The sequence below is a fragment of the Scyliorhinus torazame genome, chromosome 2 (assembly GCF_047496885.1).
Source record: "Scyliorhinus torazame isolate Kashiwa2021f chromosome 2, sScyTor2.1, whole genome shotgun sequence".
NCBI lineage: Eukaryota > Metazoa > Chordata > Chondrichthyes > Carcharhiniformes > Scyliorhinidae > Scyliorhinus > Scyliorhinus torazame.
The window spans coordinates 198121720-198140072 of NC_092708.1; the positions used below are offsets into that span (position 1 = coordinate 198121720).

The 18353-nt window shown below is 51.2% G+C and overlaps 1 protein-coding gene across 2 annotated transcripts in view; it reads left to right on the top strand.

Annotated features, from left to right (window-relative positions):
* The first annotated feature begins 870 nt into the window (after nt 1–870).
* LOC140394993 (putative methyltransferase DDB_G0268948) overlaps nt 871–18353 on the top strand; it is a 38041-nt gene continuing 20558 nt past the window's right edge. Inside the window, exon 1 of one of the 2 annotated variants that reach the window (XM_072482281.1) lies at nt 871–1111. In XM_072482281.1, the coding sequence (XP_072338382.1) occupies nt 1001–1111 (111 nt within the window). In that variant the 5' untranslated portion in view covers nt 871–1000. The remainder of the gene's footprint in view (nt 1112–18353) is intronic. The other variant, XM_072482271.1, reaches the window with a different exon arrangement.

The following is an 18353-nucleotide window of genomic DNA, read 5'->3' on the forward strand; positions in this document are numbered from 1 at the left end:
GAGTTTGCCGCGTGGGGGCTGAGTTGCAGACACTCCGGCTTGATTCGGAGCTCCATTCTTTAAAATCTAGTGTAATAAATTGATGCTCGATCAATAACTCCAGAAGCGAGATTGGAGACAATTGAAGGCTATATTACACTAGATGTTTCCCCCAGCAGCGCAGGTACAGAAGGCAGCTGCTGGGGAGACGTGAGCTTTTATAGTCCGCCTTACTGGGCGGAACCAGCAGGCAGGCTTAACCAATGAAAACAGTACCTCCTACACCAATGGTCTTAGAGCATTACAGGGTACCGTAATGCCTCTAATACCGACTACCACACCACTGTTGTATTATATTGTATATATGGGTATTATGGTAAGGCCCCTGTACTACAGGTACGGGGGTAGATCCCTGCCTGCTGTCTCCGCCCAGGAGGCGGAGTATAAATGTGTGTGCTCTCTGTGTAATAAAGCCTCAATTACAATCTACTCTCGTCTCGTCGTAATTGATAGTGCATCAGTTTGTTACCGTGTTTGAGGACTGTTCGTTGCAGGGGGTGTGAAAAAGGGGGAAAATTTGTACAGACCACATAGTTGATTAGGAAATATGTTTCCTGGGGTTTTATGTGTTGTAACCTGTTTTGATACATGTTTGTAATAAAATATATATTTTAAAATTAAAACAAAAAAGAAACAGTTATGCAGTTAAAAAATGATTGTACATGAAAAAGTAAATAATACATAGACTTACAAGGCTTCTCTCAGTGGAAGCAACCTTTTAGCAAACTCGAGGGGCGAGAGTTGATCATTTACGTATGCTCAGGGTTTGTGTTCAGATTTCTGCGTTGATTAAATAGTTACCTCATTCGACACTGTCAGTCACATATTTGGAATGCGTATTTACAGGACAGAGCTGGCTGGAAAGAGAGAGATTGACTATACTCACGGCTTCTAACCTTGTTTATTAACAGACTCGGTGATCTATTTTCAGGGACGGTTACTGGCAGCAGACTGCACCGAGATGGCGTGGCGATTGTTTGAGGAGCAGGATCACGCTGTCCTGTACCAGAAATACCGGCTCCCCTCACCCTCCCAGATCCGCAACCTGGTCCTCAGCTACCTGAAGAGAAAGGTGAGAGTGTGGAGAGGGCGGTCGGGGGCGATCAACGGTCAGATGCCGACTGGAACAACAAAAGCCTTTTTGCTTGTAATGCAATCACAGTCCCGATGGGTTTTTTGGCTGACACTGTCCTAAATGTCAGCTAGTTCCTCGAGGCGATCTGAGCTGAGATGAGTTTCCACACATTAATGTTGGAAATAACTGACGGGTGACTGAGAACTTTTAACTTTTTTCCCCCCGAAGATCACGTAAATCCGTGAGCTGCCCTTTGATCTATCGTTTTCAGAAATTCATTTACAGGATGTGGGCTTCTCTGGCGAGGTCAGCATTTATTCCCCATCCCTAGTTTCCTTTGAGAAGGTGATGATGAGCTGCCTTCTTGAACCGCTGCAGTCCATGTGGGTGCTGGTACACTCACAATGCTGTTGGGGAGGGAGTTCGAGGGTTTTGACCCAGCAACAGTGAAGGAACGGCAATATATTTCCAAGTCAGGATGGTGAGTGACTTGGCGGGGAACTTCCAGATGGTGGTGTTCCATATATCTGCTACCCTTGTCCTTCTAGATCGTGGGTTTGGAAGGTACTCCCTAAGGAGCCTTGGTGAGTTCCTGCAGTGCATCTTGTAGATGGCACACACGACTGCTACTGTTCATCTGTGGTGGAGGGTGTGAATGTGGAAGGGGTGCCAATCAAACTGGTTGCTCCGTCCTGAATGGTTTCAAGCTTCTTGAGTGTTGTTGAAGCTGCACTCATCCAGGCAAGTGGGGAGTATTCCATCCATCACACTCCTGACGTGTGCCTTGTCGATGGTTGCCATCATGTGGAGATGCCAGCATTAGACTGGGGTGGGCACATTAAGAAGTCTTACAATACCAGGTTAAAGTCCAGCAGATTTGTTTCGAAGCACTAGCTTTCGGAGCGCTGCTCCTTCCTCAGGTGAATGAAGAGGTGGGTTCCACAACCACATATATAGACAAATTCAATGATGCAAGATGATACCTGGTGGTTGGTGTTCTCACGTGTAATGGTGGTACCTATGTCGATGATCTGGCACATCTTGTAGAGGTTGCCATGGCAGGGTTGTATGGTGTCGTGGGGCTGTTCTCCTGAAAGCTGGGTAGTTTTCTGCAAACAATGGTCTGTTTGAAGTCGAAACAAATCTGCTGGACTTTAACCTGGTGTTATAAGACTTATTATTGTGCCCACCCCAGTGCAACGCCAGCATCTCCACATCATGGCAAGCATCTACAAGGCATACGTAAGGAGTGTGATGGATGGAATGCTCCCCACTGGCACAAGCCCCCAGATGTTAGTAAGTAACCCTTGCAGGGTTGTCAGGGCTGTGTTTGCCGTTGTCATTTCTGGTGCCTCGGTCAATGTCGGAGATCAATGTCCATCTGGTTGCATTCCTTTTTATTCCATTTCTGGCGGTTGGATACAACCGAGTGGCTTGCTAGGCCATTTCTGAGGGCATTAAGAGTCAGCCACATTGCTGTGGGTCTGGAGTCACATGTAGGCCAGACCAGGTACAGTGGGTGGGTTTCTTTCCCTGAAGGACATGAGTGTGCCAGATTGGTCTTTCTGACAATGGTTTCATGGTCATCATTAGACTTTTCATATTGACTTTATAGATTTCACCATCTGCCATGGTGGGATTCGAACCCGGATCCTAGGCGTATTACCCTGAGTCTCTGGATTACTGGTCCACTGCACCACCACCTCCCCCAGTCACTAACACCTTGATTGGAATGAGAGACCAGGCTTTATGGTTAACTAGCCATAAATGAGGCAGTAAGCTCTGCAGTTAGACCTGAGCGTGGAATGTCCCCAGTATGAGCAGCTTAGCCATTGATGGCTTTCTTACAAAAAATTATCAAATGTTATGATTCAACCATCAACATTTTGACAAGGAGGCTGGCAGGCACGGGGCCGGGTGGCAGCAGGAATTTAATTGTGAGGCTAGGGAGTGAGACTAGCAGCGGTGCAACGGCCCGTGGAACCGGCCTCTAACCATTCTAACCATTGAAATAAATTTAGAGTACCCAATTCTTTTATTCCAATTAAGGGGCAATTTAGCCTGGCCAATCCACCTACCCTGCACATATTGTTTGAGGGGTTTTGTGGGGGTGAGACCCACGCAGACACGGGGAGAATGTGCAAACTCCCCATGGACCATGACCCGGGGCTGGGATCGAACTCGGGTCCTCAGCGGCGTGAGGCAGTAGTGCCAACCACTGTACCACCATGCCACCCCTGTCCTCTACCATTCTATGGTTCTCTGAGCAGATGGCACAAGGGTTGAGAATCCATCCCACCTGTATCACCAGTTTGGGACCATCATCGTTTTAACTCCTGGGTTTCAGTTACATCCCACTGACCAATTACCCATCGGCCCCATAATAGACAGAAAGGGGCAACTGGTCTGCCTTAGACAGGTCAACATGATGGGTACTTGGCACCAGATACCAGGGCTTCTATTGTGATAGGAGAGAGAGTTCAGTGTTAAGACAAGGCTAATGGTAAATACTGAGCTGCTCAAATCGCAAAGGCAAACTGGAAACAGCTGTCAAAACCTTTTTTTTTGCAATTGATATATGAGGTGGAGGTTTACTGAAATCAGGAAATGACGTCTCTGACCAGTTGTGATGATTTTATATTGTAATAAGCGTTTATTAAAAATAAAGAAAAGAAAATTACACGTAAACACAAATATGACTATGCACAATTATCAGTGCTTTAAAACAGTTCCACAAACTGCTTAAGCTACACCCCGAACTACCCTTTCCTTTTCTGCTTCGTAACAGTCATAGATTTTTAAATCTATAGAAATATAGTAATTTTACCATGCAGTACCGCTCTGCTTTTGAACTCTCCTCTGGAGACTGACAACAATTGGTTCTCCAAGTCAAGCCTTGTCCACACTGTCTTCTGGGGAGTTGGGAGTTGATCATGCTGGGAAATAGACATATTTGCAGCAGTTCCACAAGAGTTGTTTTGTGTTAGTTGTTTGTTAGCTTATTTATCTTAGTTATCTTACCACACAGTTGCTTTACAATAAATTATTTTAAACTACATGTTCTGTAGTCATCATTCACTCCGGCCAGTTTACAGAGCATGCCATGGTACCAGGATTGATGATTTAACCAGAACTTGAAGATTCTGTAAAGGAAAATTCAAACCACTGAAGATACGTCTGCAGCATAAGAACGGAAACAAATCTTTGCAACTAACATTGCAAGCTACTGGCATCTTGTGCTCAACTTTGAAGCCTGAAATGGAAGGTATCAAGATATCTCAGCAGCTTTAGTTTACCGGTAAATAGACAATAACTGGAGGGTGCTCAAGCAACAGTTTAAACTTTATGTTGTAGCCCTTTGTCTGCAGGCACAGCCTGATGAGAGTGTAACGCGTTGCTGCTCACTGGAGCAGGTCCCCAAACAATTGACACCTTCAATACTTTTGCATTTGAAGACGAGGCTGATGGCAAAAGCTTCAAAGAAGTGCTTAAACGATTTGATCAGCATTGCTCCCCTAGAAAAAACAAAACCTTTGAGTGCTATAAATTCCGTACGCGCACCAAGAACGTGGGAGAGGCATTCGATAGTTTCCTCATTGACTTGCGATTGAAAGCGCAGTCGTGCAACTTCAGGATACTCCAGCTGTCAGTGAAATGAGACCAGATTGTTTTTGGATTCTCCAATAATGAAGTGCGCGAAAGGCTACTAAGGGAAACAGACGTGAAATTTCAAAGTGTCATTCAAATATATCACGCTAGTGAGCTTGCTATGAAGCAGCTCGGCACGTTACATCTCAGTAGTTTTGGCGCAATGGCAGAAGAGGCGGCAGATGCCATTAGTGGGGTGACGCAGCTGAATAAGAAACATGCTCCCAGTGTGGGTGGCCATTTTGAGCAACCGACCCGATCCATTTTGTGGCTGCGATGTGGAAAAACATGTGCCATCTGCAGTGGCAGGAATAATTTTTCAGCCCAATGTTATATAAGAAAAAGGCCTGAACAAACAAAGAGTGTCAGTGCCATTAATAAGATGTGTCTAGAGAAAACAATCTTTTTCGACATGATCTCGAACGAAAACATGGAGACTCATGTCATATGGATCAGAAGTATATTTGTACCAATCTGCAGCAATCGTGAATTGAAGGTAGATAATTATATAGATAAATGGACGGTACCATTGAAAATGAATGGCGCAGTGGTATCGGTCAACCTTGACACTGGTGCAAGGGCCAACCTCATCAACCTGTCAGATATGAAAAAGCTGCGAATTCAGCCAAAAATAGTTACTGGAATGATACTATTCAGAGATTATAATGGTAACTGTTGGGTGAAAATATTCACGAATAGGCCTTTCTGGTAACCAAGAGAAGCAATTTATTGTTACCGAGCTCTGGGAGAAGAGTCCTGGACCCCGCGATCTGTGGGAACATCTTCTCGTTCGAGCCAGGGCTTACGCTGGTTTAATATACAGTTTCAAAAAGCGGAATTAGTTTGCGTACTCATTTAAGTGTAGCCAATCGATTCCCTTAGCAAGACATTTAGATCACATTTCTCCAATCAATTCCTTACACATTAGGTTACATTGTTCCAATCAGCTCTTTACATTTGTAATTACATCTTGGTCATGGCATCTCAGAGAGAGACTCACTGGGTCTAGGGCCTCTTCCTCTTTTGGTTACTATTTTGCAGGTTGGTCACCTGCTATTATGGTTGTGGAGCAAGGGTCAGTCACATACACAGGATGCACCTGATCAGGGGCCACTTGTTTTCTCCAAAGTTAGTGTTCAGAGGAATTCAGTGTTCGTACAATAGTCAAGTATCCCGGTGTGCACAGCCAAATCCAAAAAGTCACTCCAACAGCGCCCCCTTTTGGTCCTGGAGGATGTTCACGGAATCCAGATGACCACATTCAAAGGTGACAAGGTGCATATTATACAGCCTTTAGGACGTGCGGCTTTCCAGATGTTCATATGTACACCTTGCCTGTAGCTCATCGACCACCCTTCACTTGAAGTCCTCTGCATATCGCTCGACATTTCCATCGTCTTTGTCGTTGCCAGGTGCACGTATCAAAGGGTTCAATGTTCCGGTCTCGTCGTCTGTAACTGCGCTAGCAACAGGCATCATCTGAGCCATCATGACTTTACAGCAAATGTTAAAACGTCCAATAACTAAACAATATATTACAAGCATTACAAGGATTATGACTAGCCCATGTGCCATGTATGGTCCCCAGGATCCTCCAAGTAACCAATTTAACCATCCACTACCCGATGATTCATGTAACTTCTTAACCTCCTGGCGGATATGATCCGCAAGGTTAGTGATGTTTTCGGAGCTGTCAGGGAAATAGGTACAACACTCGGAGCCGATCATGGTATAAGTCCCACCCTCACTTGCCAGGAGGTAATCTGGGCCATTCGGTTTTGCAGGGCCACCATCCTTATTGCTACCATTTTGGTGCTTATCTCGAACAGTGCCTCGGGCTTAATGGGATATTGCTTATGTGGTTTATGGTCAGGTCCTTGGTTGACGATGGGTTCCATAGGGACATCTTTCGTCTCCTGTTTAGTTTTGGCCCATACCCCATCCATCAATCTACACACAGTGCAGAAAGGCCCCGGCTCCTCGTCCCAATCTCATTTTAGGATACTTGCACTCCCCACTTTGGCCATGTGGTGGCAATGTTGGTTGAACTGGACCTTGGTCCCATCATTATGTGGCCAGTGAACCTTGTGGTTTGCTGCATCTATCAGTACATTCAGTTCTTTTAGAAGGTCCATTACCAGGACACAGTCTTCATTACTGGGGCATACAAAAATATGGACCAGTATAAGTCGGTCAGCAATGCCTAATATAACTGTTTTGCTCTTGTAGGCTCGGGTCTTTGAAAACCCCAATCCAATTGTATATCTATATTCTTTGGTAAGTGGCAAGGGTTCCCAAATCCTTCAAAATAGCCTGCTTTTCAAGCGGAGTGAAGGCTTCGTATCTATCGTTTGCAGCATTAGCATTCCACTGAACGGGTGCACACTTGACTTCTGTTACTTCTTCCCCATCCTGTTTTGGTGGGGCAGAGGCATAGGGTGGTGGGTTTCCTCACTGGGATGAGTTTATGAGTTCTACTAGTTGATGTACTCAGATGACCCCTGCCTTTTTGGTCATGTCTCGTTTATTGTCCCGTTTTTGTTCTGTTTTTGTCCATCCCACCACTTTCTCTGTACTTGCAAGTGGTGCTGTGGGATCCCATCCTTATTTACACATTTTCTTCACTAACTCTTTCCGTTCATTTCCGAAAGCTAGACTCAGGGACGCCGGGGGGGTCCCAGTTCGGTGGTCCTCTACCACTCGCTTCCATGACCTGTTAACTAATATCACCTGCTCACCGCAAATCCGGTTCCACTCAGGTGACTTGTTCTCAGAGGCCTTACCACTCGTCCACCTCTAGAGGTGGGTGTCATGATATTTAGATCATCATGGTGCAATCAAACACACACTGATGGGCATGCAGCCAATCACCAGTGAGAGCACACGCACTATAAAAACAGGGGACATTACAGTTCCCGCTCATTCCAGCAGCAGCCAGCTCAGAGCACCGAGCTCAGAGCCTGCCACTCAGACATTCACCATGTGCTGAGTGCCTCACCCAGATAGTGATAGGACAGGGTCCACAGATTAGCTGGTAATGCACGTAGCCAAGTTAGCAGTGTGCTGTTATAGTTGAGTAGTTAATAAAATTGAGTTACACCATCTCCAGCCGTGTTGGATCGTTTGTACATCAGAACACCCAACACGACAGTGGGGTCCTGACTTGTAACTATGTCGTCATGGTGATTACACCGCGACCGTTAACATATGGGGTGAGATTCTCCGACCCCCCAGCGGGTCGGAGAATGGCCGTTGGCCGCCATGAATTCTGTCCCCGCCGCCCACCGAAGTCTCCGAAGGGAGAAAAGTCGGCGGGGCGTCAATGGCGCTGCACACCCCGGAGAATGGCACGGGTGGGCGCAAGGCAATGGATTTTGGGGCTGCCGATATCCTCCCCTCCGGATGGGCCGAAGTCCCGCCGACGTGATGACGGGTCACGTCGGCGTAAATCAAACCACCTTTCAATCGGCGGCAACCTGTGCTCAAGGTTGACGCCGACCAGCGTGGAGGTGGGTGACGGCCTGGGGGGTTGGCCGCTGGAGAGGCGATGGCGTGGCCGCAGTCTGAATGTGTGGGGAGAGGTGTGTGTAGGGTTTTGTGTGTGTGTGTGTGTGCGGCGGGGGAGGGGGTGGTTAGAGTGGGCTGGGCTCCGGGGGAGTGCCGGGAGGGGGGGGTGAGTGCCGGGGAGGAGGATGGGGTCCGTGCTGGGAGGGGGATGGGGGCGGGGAGCCGTGCTGGGGAGGAGGATGGGGTCCGTGCCGGGGAGAAGGATGGGGTCCGTGCCGGGGAGGGGGATGGGGTCCGTGCCGGGGAGGGGGAGGGGGGGGCGTGCCGGGGAGGGGGATGGGGTCCGTGCCGGGGAGGGGGATGGGGTCCGTGCCGGTGAGGGGGATGGGGTCTGTGCCGGGGAGGAGGATGGGGTCCGTGCCGGGGAGGGGGATGGGGTCTGTGCCGGGAGGGGGATGGGGTCCGTGCCGGGGAGGGGGATGGGGTCTGTGCCGGGGAGGGGGATGGGGGGACGGGGTCTGTGCCGGGGAGGGGGATGTGGGGACAGGGTCCGTGCCGGGAGGGACGTGGGGGGGGGGGGGGGGGGCAAGTGAGCTGGTCCACCTGGCCAGGTGCCAGCCTCCAACAGTCGGACCCATGCGGTCCATGCCACTTGGCTGGGGGAGGAGGGGGTATGGGCAATAATGACATGCCCCCCCCCCCCCACAGGCCGTCATGTTTTCCGATCAGCCAGCGATGTTGGCCGCCGTGGCGGCAGCCGCTAATGTCCATGTTGCCCTGGATGAGGAGGAGGAGGAGGAGGAGCGTGCCAGAGAGGCGGCGCAGGCTGCCGCAGAGGGGCAGGCGGCAGCCGACCAGGCTGGAGGGACACCTGACCGACAGGGGGAGGAGGACGTCGCGGCCCCACGGCAACGGAGGCACCGGAGGGCGCCCCGTGTGTACCGGCCCCGGCAGTCATACCAGGACCTCACGGACCGAGAATGCAGGAGGAGACTCCGGATGAGCCGGGAAACCGTGGCACACATCTGCCCCTGCTGGCGTACCTGTCACCGCGTGGCACTGGCGGGGGACACCCTCTCCCCGTGTCCGTCAAGGTTACGGTGGCCCTGAACTTTTATGCAACGGGGTCATTCCTGGCACCGAGTGGGGACCTGTCCGGCATATCGCAGACATCGGTGCACCGGTGCATCCGGGCAGTGACAGACGCCCTATATGCCATGGCGCACCGCTACATCCGCTTCCCTGTGGACAGGGCCAGCCAAGATGCCCGGGTCGTGGTCTTCTCTGCCGTGGCTGGGTTCCCCATGGTCCAGGGCGCGATTGATGGGATGCACGTCGCCGTGCGGCCACCTGCAGATAACAGGGCCGTGTTCACCAATAGGAAGGGGACCTATTCGATGAACATACAGGTAGTCTGCGACCACCGCATGATGATCCTGCACGTCTGCCCCCACTACCCGGGCAGTGTACACGACTCATACGTGTTGTCGCGGTCATACATCACCGGCATGTACGAGGGAAGCCATCCCCGGCTGAGGGGCTGGTTGCTGGGCGACAGGGGCTACCCATTGCGATCGTGGCTGATGACGCCTATACGGAGGCCACGCAATGAGGCGGAGAACCGCTACAATGATGCCCATGTAGCGACAAGGGGAGTGATAGAGAGGTGCTTTGGCGTGCTGAAGATGCGTTTCAGGTGCCTGGACCTCTCTGGGGGCGCCCTCCAGTATCGGCCAGATAGGGTTGACCGCATCATTGTGGTGTGCTGCGTCCTGCACAACATAGCCCAGCAGAGGGGCGATGTGCCGCAGGCAGAGGAGGGCGGAGTGGAGGAGCAGCAGGAAGAGGCGTAGTCCTCCCCCGATGAGGGGGATGGGGCAATGGTCAGGGCAGACGGGCTAGACACGGGCGGGTGGCTGTCCACCGTTACCGGCTGGCCCAGCGGGCACGGGACAGACTGATAGACGCCCGCTTCACTGACTAGATGGGCGTGGGAATCGGGTAGTATGGCCACAGACCGCACACCATGGCAACACCCGACCACCCACACCCCTCACCCATCCACCCACCCAGCACCCTCACCCCCCTCCCCAACCCCACCCACCGCACCCGCATGCACACCCCCCCCCCCCCATTGCCGATCCACCTGCGGCACAACGGCCGGGCTCACACAGTTGCCGGTGGACGCGTGTCTATTGCAGGCCATGGAGGATGATGACAAACCGCCCTGCGATGAGCTCCTGGCTCCACATCGTTGGACTATGTCTGACCCATAGCCACAGTACCACCATCCACCCGGACCATCCCTGCATGCAGCTGTGACACTGCAGCGCACGGTCCCGTCCTCTGCCCGGGGGGATGTTGATGGCGGCCCAGGGGGAAGGGGGCAGACTCACCTGGGGCTGAGGTAAGACCACCCCTCACACACACACTTGCGCTCAACGTACATGACACATCCCGCACGCTTTGGACAGAGCACAAAGGCAGCTTCTGTAGGTGTAACATTGACTTTAATAACGAAAGGAGTTCATGCACGTGCCCTAGCCCCAAAAACTCATCTGTGCCCTGCACCCGTGCCAACTTACTCAGTGTCTAATTGTTTGGCCTCACGGGCCCTTTGACTACGTCTACGTGGTTCCCCAGACGGTACAGCAGAACTGGAGGTGGACTCCTGTGATTCCTGCCCTCTGACACGGGATCCCTTTGGCGGCCGTTTCCTGGGGCGTCCTGGCCTAGGTGGGCCAGGCTGCGGCCCGGGCGACTGGGATGGCGAGCTGCCAGCCTGTCCTGCCCGTTGCCCACCCGATGCACCTGGGACGGAAGGGGGGAGTCCGAGGTGTCGCGGTGTTCCGGGACCTCCAATACAGGGGGACCCGGGACGGACCACAGCATCTCCTCCTCCCTCGGGGTGCCCGATGGCCCCAGGCCTCTACATGGGTGGGGGATGCGAACGGACTGGCCATCCGACGCCCCCCGACATCTGGCGCTGCCAGTCCTGGAAGCCCGTGCTGGTATCAACAGGGGTCTGCAGGTTTGCAGCCATGGAGCTCAGGGGATTGGCAAACCCTGTCTGTGACTGTGCGACGCCGGCTCGCACATGGGCAATGGCGCCGATGCCCTCAGCGATGGCCTGCTGAGACTGGGCCATGGCCTGCTGAGACTGGGCCATGGCCTGCAGAGACTGGGCCATGGCCTGCTGAGACTGGGCCATGGCCTGCTGAGACTGGGCCATGGCCTGCTGAGACTGGGCCATGGCCTGCAGAGACTGGGCTATGGCGTTGAGCGCCTCTGCCATCTGCTGCTGGCGCTGACTCATGGCCTCCTGTGAGAGGGCAGCCATGTCCTGGGCCACAGACGCCGCCTGCACGGAAAGCCCCAGGCCTCGCAAACCGTTCCCCATGTCTGACACCGTCGCACCCATTGCCTCCACCGCGGACGGCACCCGTGCGGTATCGGCCTGGGTGGCACGCATGACCGGCACCACTCCCAGCTCCTGGACGTGGGTGGACTCCTCCACCTGCGACTGCAGCCGCCGCAAGCCGGCCGTCACCCTCTTCGCTCGTCTCAGGTTCGGTGGTTGCATCGGACCTATGGGTGGGTGTGGTAACTCCAGGAACCCGGGATCCATCTGGGCGGCAGATGTTCGCTTGGGCTGGGCTGCCCTCCGACCGCCCGGCCCTTCTGCTGCTCCTACCTCCACCTGCTGTACTGGGACGGCTGTGTTGTGCGCACCAGTGAGTGTACCAGACGCCTCATCACTAAAGTGCCCAACCGAGGTGAGCGTCTCTGCGATGGTGGAGGGTGTTGGTGACAGCAGTGGCATTATGTCGTGCGCATCGTCCCACTCTGAGTCCATGGCACTTTGGGGTGGCAGTTCGTCTCCGCCCATCCAATCTGTGTCACTGTCCTGTATTTAAGTTTCCTGGGTAGTGGTGTCCTGGGTAGGGGTGTCCTGGGTAGGGGTGTCCTGGGTAGTGGTGTCCTGGGTAGGGGTGTCCTGGGTAGGGGTGTCCTGGGTAGTGGTGTCCTGGGTAGTGGTGTCCTGGGTAGTGGTTTCGTGGCTCGGCTGTGACGGGGGCCTGTGGCTGCCCCTCTCATCGCTGGGTGGCACACGCCTGCGTCGTCGCACCCGCACGAGACGGGGGCGTCGTCTCCCTGTTGCTCCAGGTCTCTCCATCTCCAGTGGTCTCCGAGGGGCATCCTGCGGGCGTCGCATGCCAGAGGGTCCGGGTCTCTCCGTCCTCCGTGGTCTCCGAGGGGCATCATGCGGGCGGTCTGCATCTGCGGGGATGGGTGCCTCGACGTTTGCTCCTGCGATACACAATGAAGCATGCATGGTGAGACACGCAAACAGTGATCAGGTGATATGGAGGAGTGGGAATATGGGGACGGGCTGTCGGTGGCTCACTTGCTGGTGGGCCCCCGACCTCTGCATCAGCAACCTCCCGGTCCTCAGGTCCGCCAGCCAGTTCCAGGGCCCTTCCCTCATGTTAGGTCAGTGGCCTCTCATCAGCGGGGCCTCCTCCAGTCCTCACATGCTCCCTGGTGTTGTGTGCGCGTTTCTCCTTTGGGGGGAGCGGGGGTGGTGGCAGGGGTAAAAGGCAACAGTGTTAGACAGGTATATGAATGCACGCCATCGGTTGCGCGTGCATTGCAGAGGTTAAGGTTAGGGCCGGATTCACTTGGGGAAATGGGAGAAGGCGGATATGGGGGAGGGGGGATATGGGGCAGGGGGGATATGGGGGATATGGGGGAGGGGGGATATGGGGGATATGGGGGAGGGGGATATGGGGGATATGGGGGAGGGGGGATATGGGGAGGGGGGATATGGGGGATATGGGGAGGGGGGATATGGGGGAGGGGGGTATGGGGGAGAGGGGATATGGGGGAGGGGGATATGGGGATATGGGGGAGGGGGATATGGGGGATATGGGGGAGGGGGATATGGGGGAGGGGGGATATGGGGAGGTGGGACATGGGGGATTTGGGGGAGGGGGGATATGGGGGATATGGGGGAGGGGGATATGGGGGAGGGGGGATATGGGGAGGGATATGGGGAGGGGGATTTGGGGGATATGGGGAGGGGGGATATGGGGGATATGGGGAGGGGGATATGGGGGAGGGGATATGGGGGAGGGGATATGGGGGAGGGGGGATATGGGGGATATGGGGGAGGGGGGATATGGGGGATATGGGGGAGGGGGGATATGGGGGAGGGGGGATATGGGGGATATGGGGGATATGGAGGATATGGGGGAGGGGGGATATGGGGGATATGGATATCGGGCAGGGGGGGAGGCTCACCCTGGCTGCTCTGAAGAGGTCGTTCACCTTCTTGTGGCACTGGGTGCCTGTCCGTGGTGTTAGGGCCACAGCGGTGACGGCCTCTGCCACCTCCCTCCACAGACGCCGGCTGTGGCGTGAGGCAACTCTGCGGCTGTGCCCGGGATACAGGGCCTCCCTCCTCTGCTCCACTGCGTCCAGGAGCGCCTCAATGTCACGAGACTGGAACCTCGGGGCTGAGCGGCGGGCGGCCATCCGGTCGGGTGTTCTGGTCGGGTGGGGGGAGCAGCGCGTCCTGAATGAGCCGTCACGCCGTGCGGCTCATACACGTGAGCCAGCGCGGCTAGTGTCACGTCGCTGCTAGCCCATTCCGGGCCGGAGACTTTGCGACGTTTTTGGCGGCGTGATGCAGGTGGGATTTGCGCCGTTTTTGCCGCCGGTCGGCGGACTCTGCGCCGATCACGGAGAATTTCGCCCATGGCTCTCTACGTCTTGGATTCCCAACTAACTCTGCCCTTCAGGTGAGGATCAATTGCCCTCTTAATTCAGGCTCAGTGTGGGTCCTCGAGCAGCTTCCGATCACAACGCCTTTAATAGCAAGATGGACAAATTTTAAATTGTGTCTCTTACTCACTCGGTCTGACTGCCTGATTCGTTGAATACAACTTTGCCATCCACCTGCCTCACCAGGTGACTCTAATTCCTGGCGGTCAGAACTTTGATTAAATCTCATCGTTAGGAGCATGTGAGCTTAATGTCGAAGTCAAAGCCAAAAGGTACAAGCTGAAGTTTTCTGTGGTGGTGGCGGACCGCGGGTCCTTAATTGGAGTTGAGGCGTGTGTGGTGCTACAGCTCGTCCGGTGAGTCTATAGTGCAGACAATGCTGCAACAGGCCCTCATCCCTCAGGAGACTCCATACTGAATGATTTCCCTGAAATTTCCCAAGGTTTTGGTACGTTACCATACACGTGCAAGATTCAATTGAAGGAAAATGCACTAGGGGCTGGTTTAGCACACTCGGCTAAATCGCTGGCTTTTAAAGCAGACCAAGCAGGCCAGCAGCGCGGGTTCGATTCCCGTACCAGCCTCCCCGAACAGGTGCCGGAATGTGGCGACTAGGGGCTTTTCACAGTAACTGCATTGAAGCCTACTTGTGACAATAAGCGATTTTCATTTCATTTCATTTCAAAGCCTGTGATTCATGCGCCAAGACGTGTGCCGGCACCGTTAAGGGTAAACTAAAGGCAGAGTTAGAGAATGACTCCCTTGGGTGTCATTAAATGTATTGAAGCCCCTGCCAACTAGGTTAATTCCATGGTCTGTGTAAGGAAGCATAATGGGGACCTAAGAACCTGCATGGATTTGAATCTCAGTATTAAAAGGGAACACTACCCTATATCAAAAAGGGATGAGATAACATGTGAAATGGCAGGAGCAATCTGCTTCAGCAAATTGGACGCGTTGCAAAGTGTCTGACAATTGAAGCTCGATAAAGAAAGCACAAAAATGTGCACATTCAATACACCCTTCGGGAGGTATTGTTTGAATGCCATTTGGCATCATCTCGGCTTCTGAGATATTTCATCATGCCATGGAGCCAATACTTGAAGGAAGGAGGTCTGTGTGTATTGTCATGTAACAGTACCTTTAAGAAATGGGTGTTTATCAAATAGCTGCAGTGATGTCAGAGTGTGGATGGAGCTGGGCTGTCTGTCTGCTTTACTTTCAGCTTCGAGCAGGTGTGTTTTAGTTTCCTTTTCAGAGCTGGATAGCTGCAGGCAAAGCAAGGCGCTGTTTAATGACCTCGCTCTACAAGTTACAGATTGTCTTCAGATCATTTGAGGATTTCAATGTGATACCTGTTTCTGTAGATAATTTAAACCTGCTGTCTTTCTGTAAAAAGGGTTTAACATATGGATGTTGTAAGGAAAGCTATAAAGGGTTACTTGTAGAATATTGCATCTGTGGGGTTTATTGGTGTTGATAGTTGTTAAGATGTTTACTGTGGGTTTATAAAGCGTTAACTGGATTCATAAATAAACATGGTTTTGCTTTAAAAATACTTTAGATCTCTGTTCCATCACACCTGTAAGTAGGCCCATATGCTCCCCATAACTACAATCTATTAAAAATTGTGGGTCAGGTGAACTCCATGATACACTTTGGGGTTCTCTAAACCCTGGCCCAGAAAAGTATTTTGGATGACAATATTGGGGATCGACTCATGATAAGTGTCTGCTAAGACAGGCATTTTCAAAGTCGGGGGCGTGACCTGCGGGTGGGTCGCTGGCGGGTGTCGGGAGGATCGCGGAGCCATCAATCGTGGCGCTCCCGATTCCGCAAATTCACGCGCAACAGCCGCAGCGGCCCATAACAAATTGGGGACTCGAGGGGGATAAAAGTCTGTCTATTGGGTTGGCTTTGTGAACTTAAAGACAGTGAGGGGTGAGCATATTGTGGTTGCTTTTCAGGTGTGGTATTCCAGTTTAAGTAGGGAGTGTGTTGTGGACAATGGCTCTTTCAGTCAGAGGCTCTGAAGTTTTTGGGGGTGGAGGCGGTCACATGCGAACATTAGAGTCTAAAAACAGGCTTTTAGATTTGGCAAAAACATTGCAGTTAACATTACCTGACAGAATACGAAAAGAAGAGGTACTTACGGTGCTAGCTGAGTATTTAAAATTGCCTGAGATACAGTCTGACTCATTAGAACTGTCAAAACTTCAGTTACAGATTAAACAACTGGAACATGAGAAATAATTAAAGCAGCTTGAATACGCAATGAGGGACAAAGAAAAGGAGAGAGAAGAAATAAACAGAGAAAGAGAAAGGGAGGAAAGGGAAAAAGAGAGAGAGTTTGAACTTCAGAAAATGGCCATGAAACATGACAGACAGTTAAAATTGGTGGATGTAAAGGGAAACGTACTGTTGGATGATAGTGATGAAGATAAAGAGAAAGAGCGTCATAGTCGAAGGCTTGGTGGAGATCTATTTAAATATGTCCAAGCATTGCCAAAGTTTGCCGAGAAGGAAGTGGAAGCCTTTTTCATTTCATTTAAGAAGATGGCTAAACAAATGAAATGGTCACAGGACATGTGGGTATTACTGATTCAAACAAAGATGGTAGGTAGGCCTAGTGAAGTGTTTGCATCACTACCAGAGGAGGTATCTGGGACGTATGAGGAGGTGAAAAAATCCATCTTAGGTGCATATGAACTAGTGGCTGAAGCCTGCAGGCAAATGTATAGAAATTTAAGGAAAGAACCTGGTCAAACATACATGGAGTTTGAAAGAATCAAACAGAGTAATTTTGATAAGTGGATAAGGGCTTTGAAAATAGACCAAACGTATGAAGCTCTCAGAGAAATTACTCTTTCGGAGGAGTTTAAAAATTCAATTCCTGATGTAGTGAGAACTCATGTGGAAGAGCAGAGGGTTAAAACTGTGAGATTAGCAGCAGAAATGGCAGATGATTATGAATTTGTTTGTACATCAAAACTTGGTTTCCGACATCAGTTTCAGCCTGTGAGGGGTAGAAACTGGGGAAAAGAGAAATAATCAAGTGGTAGAGGTAAAGGAGATCTGATGGGAGATAATAAGGAGAGTGTACCTCAGATTAAAAAAGAAATCCAGGAGAGTGGAAGAGAAATGAAACGTTTCAAATGTTTTCACTGTAATAAACTAGGCCATGTAAAGTCACAGTGTTGGTGGTTGAAGAAAAGCACTGGGAAGGCTGATGTGGTAAAACAGGATAAGACAGTGGGGTTTGTGAAGGTGGTAAAGGAAAGCCCAAGTGAAGCGAAGGAGGTGCAAATGATTGTACAGCTTGATCAAGAGGTGGTAGATAAGATCTCTTTAAAGAATTTACTTGTGTGGGTAAAGTTTACTCATGCGTACCAGAAGGAGCAGGTAAAGAAGTCACAATTTTAAGCGATACGGGAGCTAGTCAATCTTTAATGGTAAGAGATGAGGAGTTATGTAGTTTGGGAAGAATATTGCCAGAAAAGGTGGTAATATGTGGAATTCAAGGTGAGGTTGGTAAAGTGGTAGTAGGAGTAATAGAGAAACTATCTTGTCCAGGAATACAATTTATCTTGGGAAATGATATAGCTGGATCGCAGGTGGGAGTGATGCCTACTGTGGTTAATAAGCCAGTGGAAAATCAGACAACTGAAGTGTTGAAGGAATAATATCCTGGGTATTTTCCAGATTGTGTAGTAAGAAGGTCGCAAAGTTACAGGTTAAGACAAGAGGAGAAATCAGAGAGTGAAGATAAAGTTGAAGTGCCATTATCAGAAATGATTTTTGATCAGACGGTTGGAAAAGAACAGGTGGAGGATGAGGCGGATATTTTTAGTTCAGGAAAATTGGCGGAGTTACAACAGAACGATGTAGCAATAAACAGGATGTATCAGAAAGCATACACGGAAGAGGAATCTGAGTGTATACCAGAATGTTCTTACCGTAAAAATGATGTCATGTTGAGAAAATGGAGACCTTTACATATGCAGGCAGGTGAAAAGTGGGCAGACGTTCATCAAGTGGTATTGTCGGTAGGGTATAGAAAGGAGGTGTTTTGAGTAGCACATGAGCGCAGTGGGAGGTCATTTGGGAGTAAGGAAAACTCAAGATAAAATACAAAAATATTTTTATTGGCCTGGACTACATACAGATGTAGTAAAATTTAGTCGATCATGTCACACATGTCAAGTGATAGGGAAACCTCAAGCAGTGATAAAACCAGTGCTCTTAATACCCATTCCAACATTTGAGGGACCTTTTACGAGGGTTTTAATTGACTACG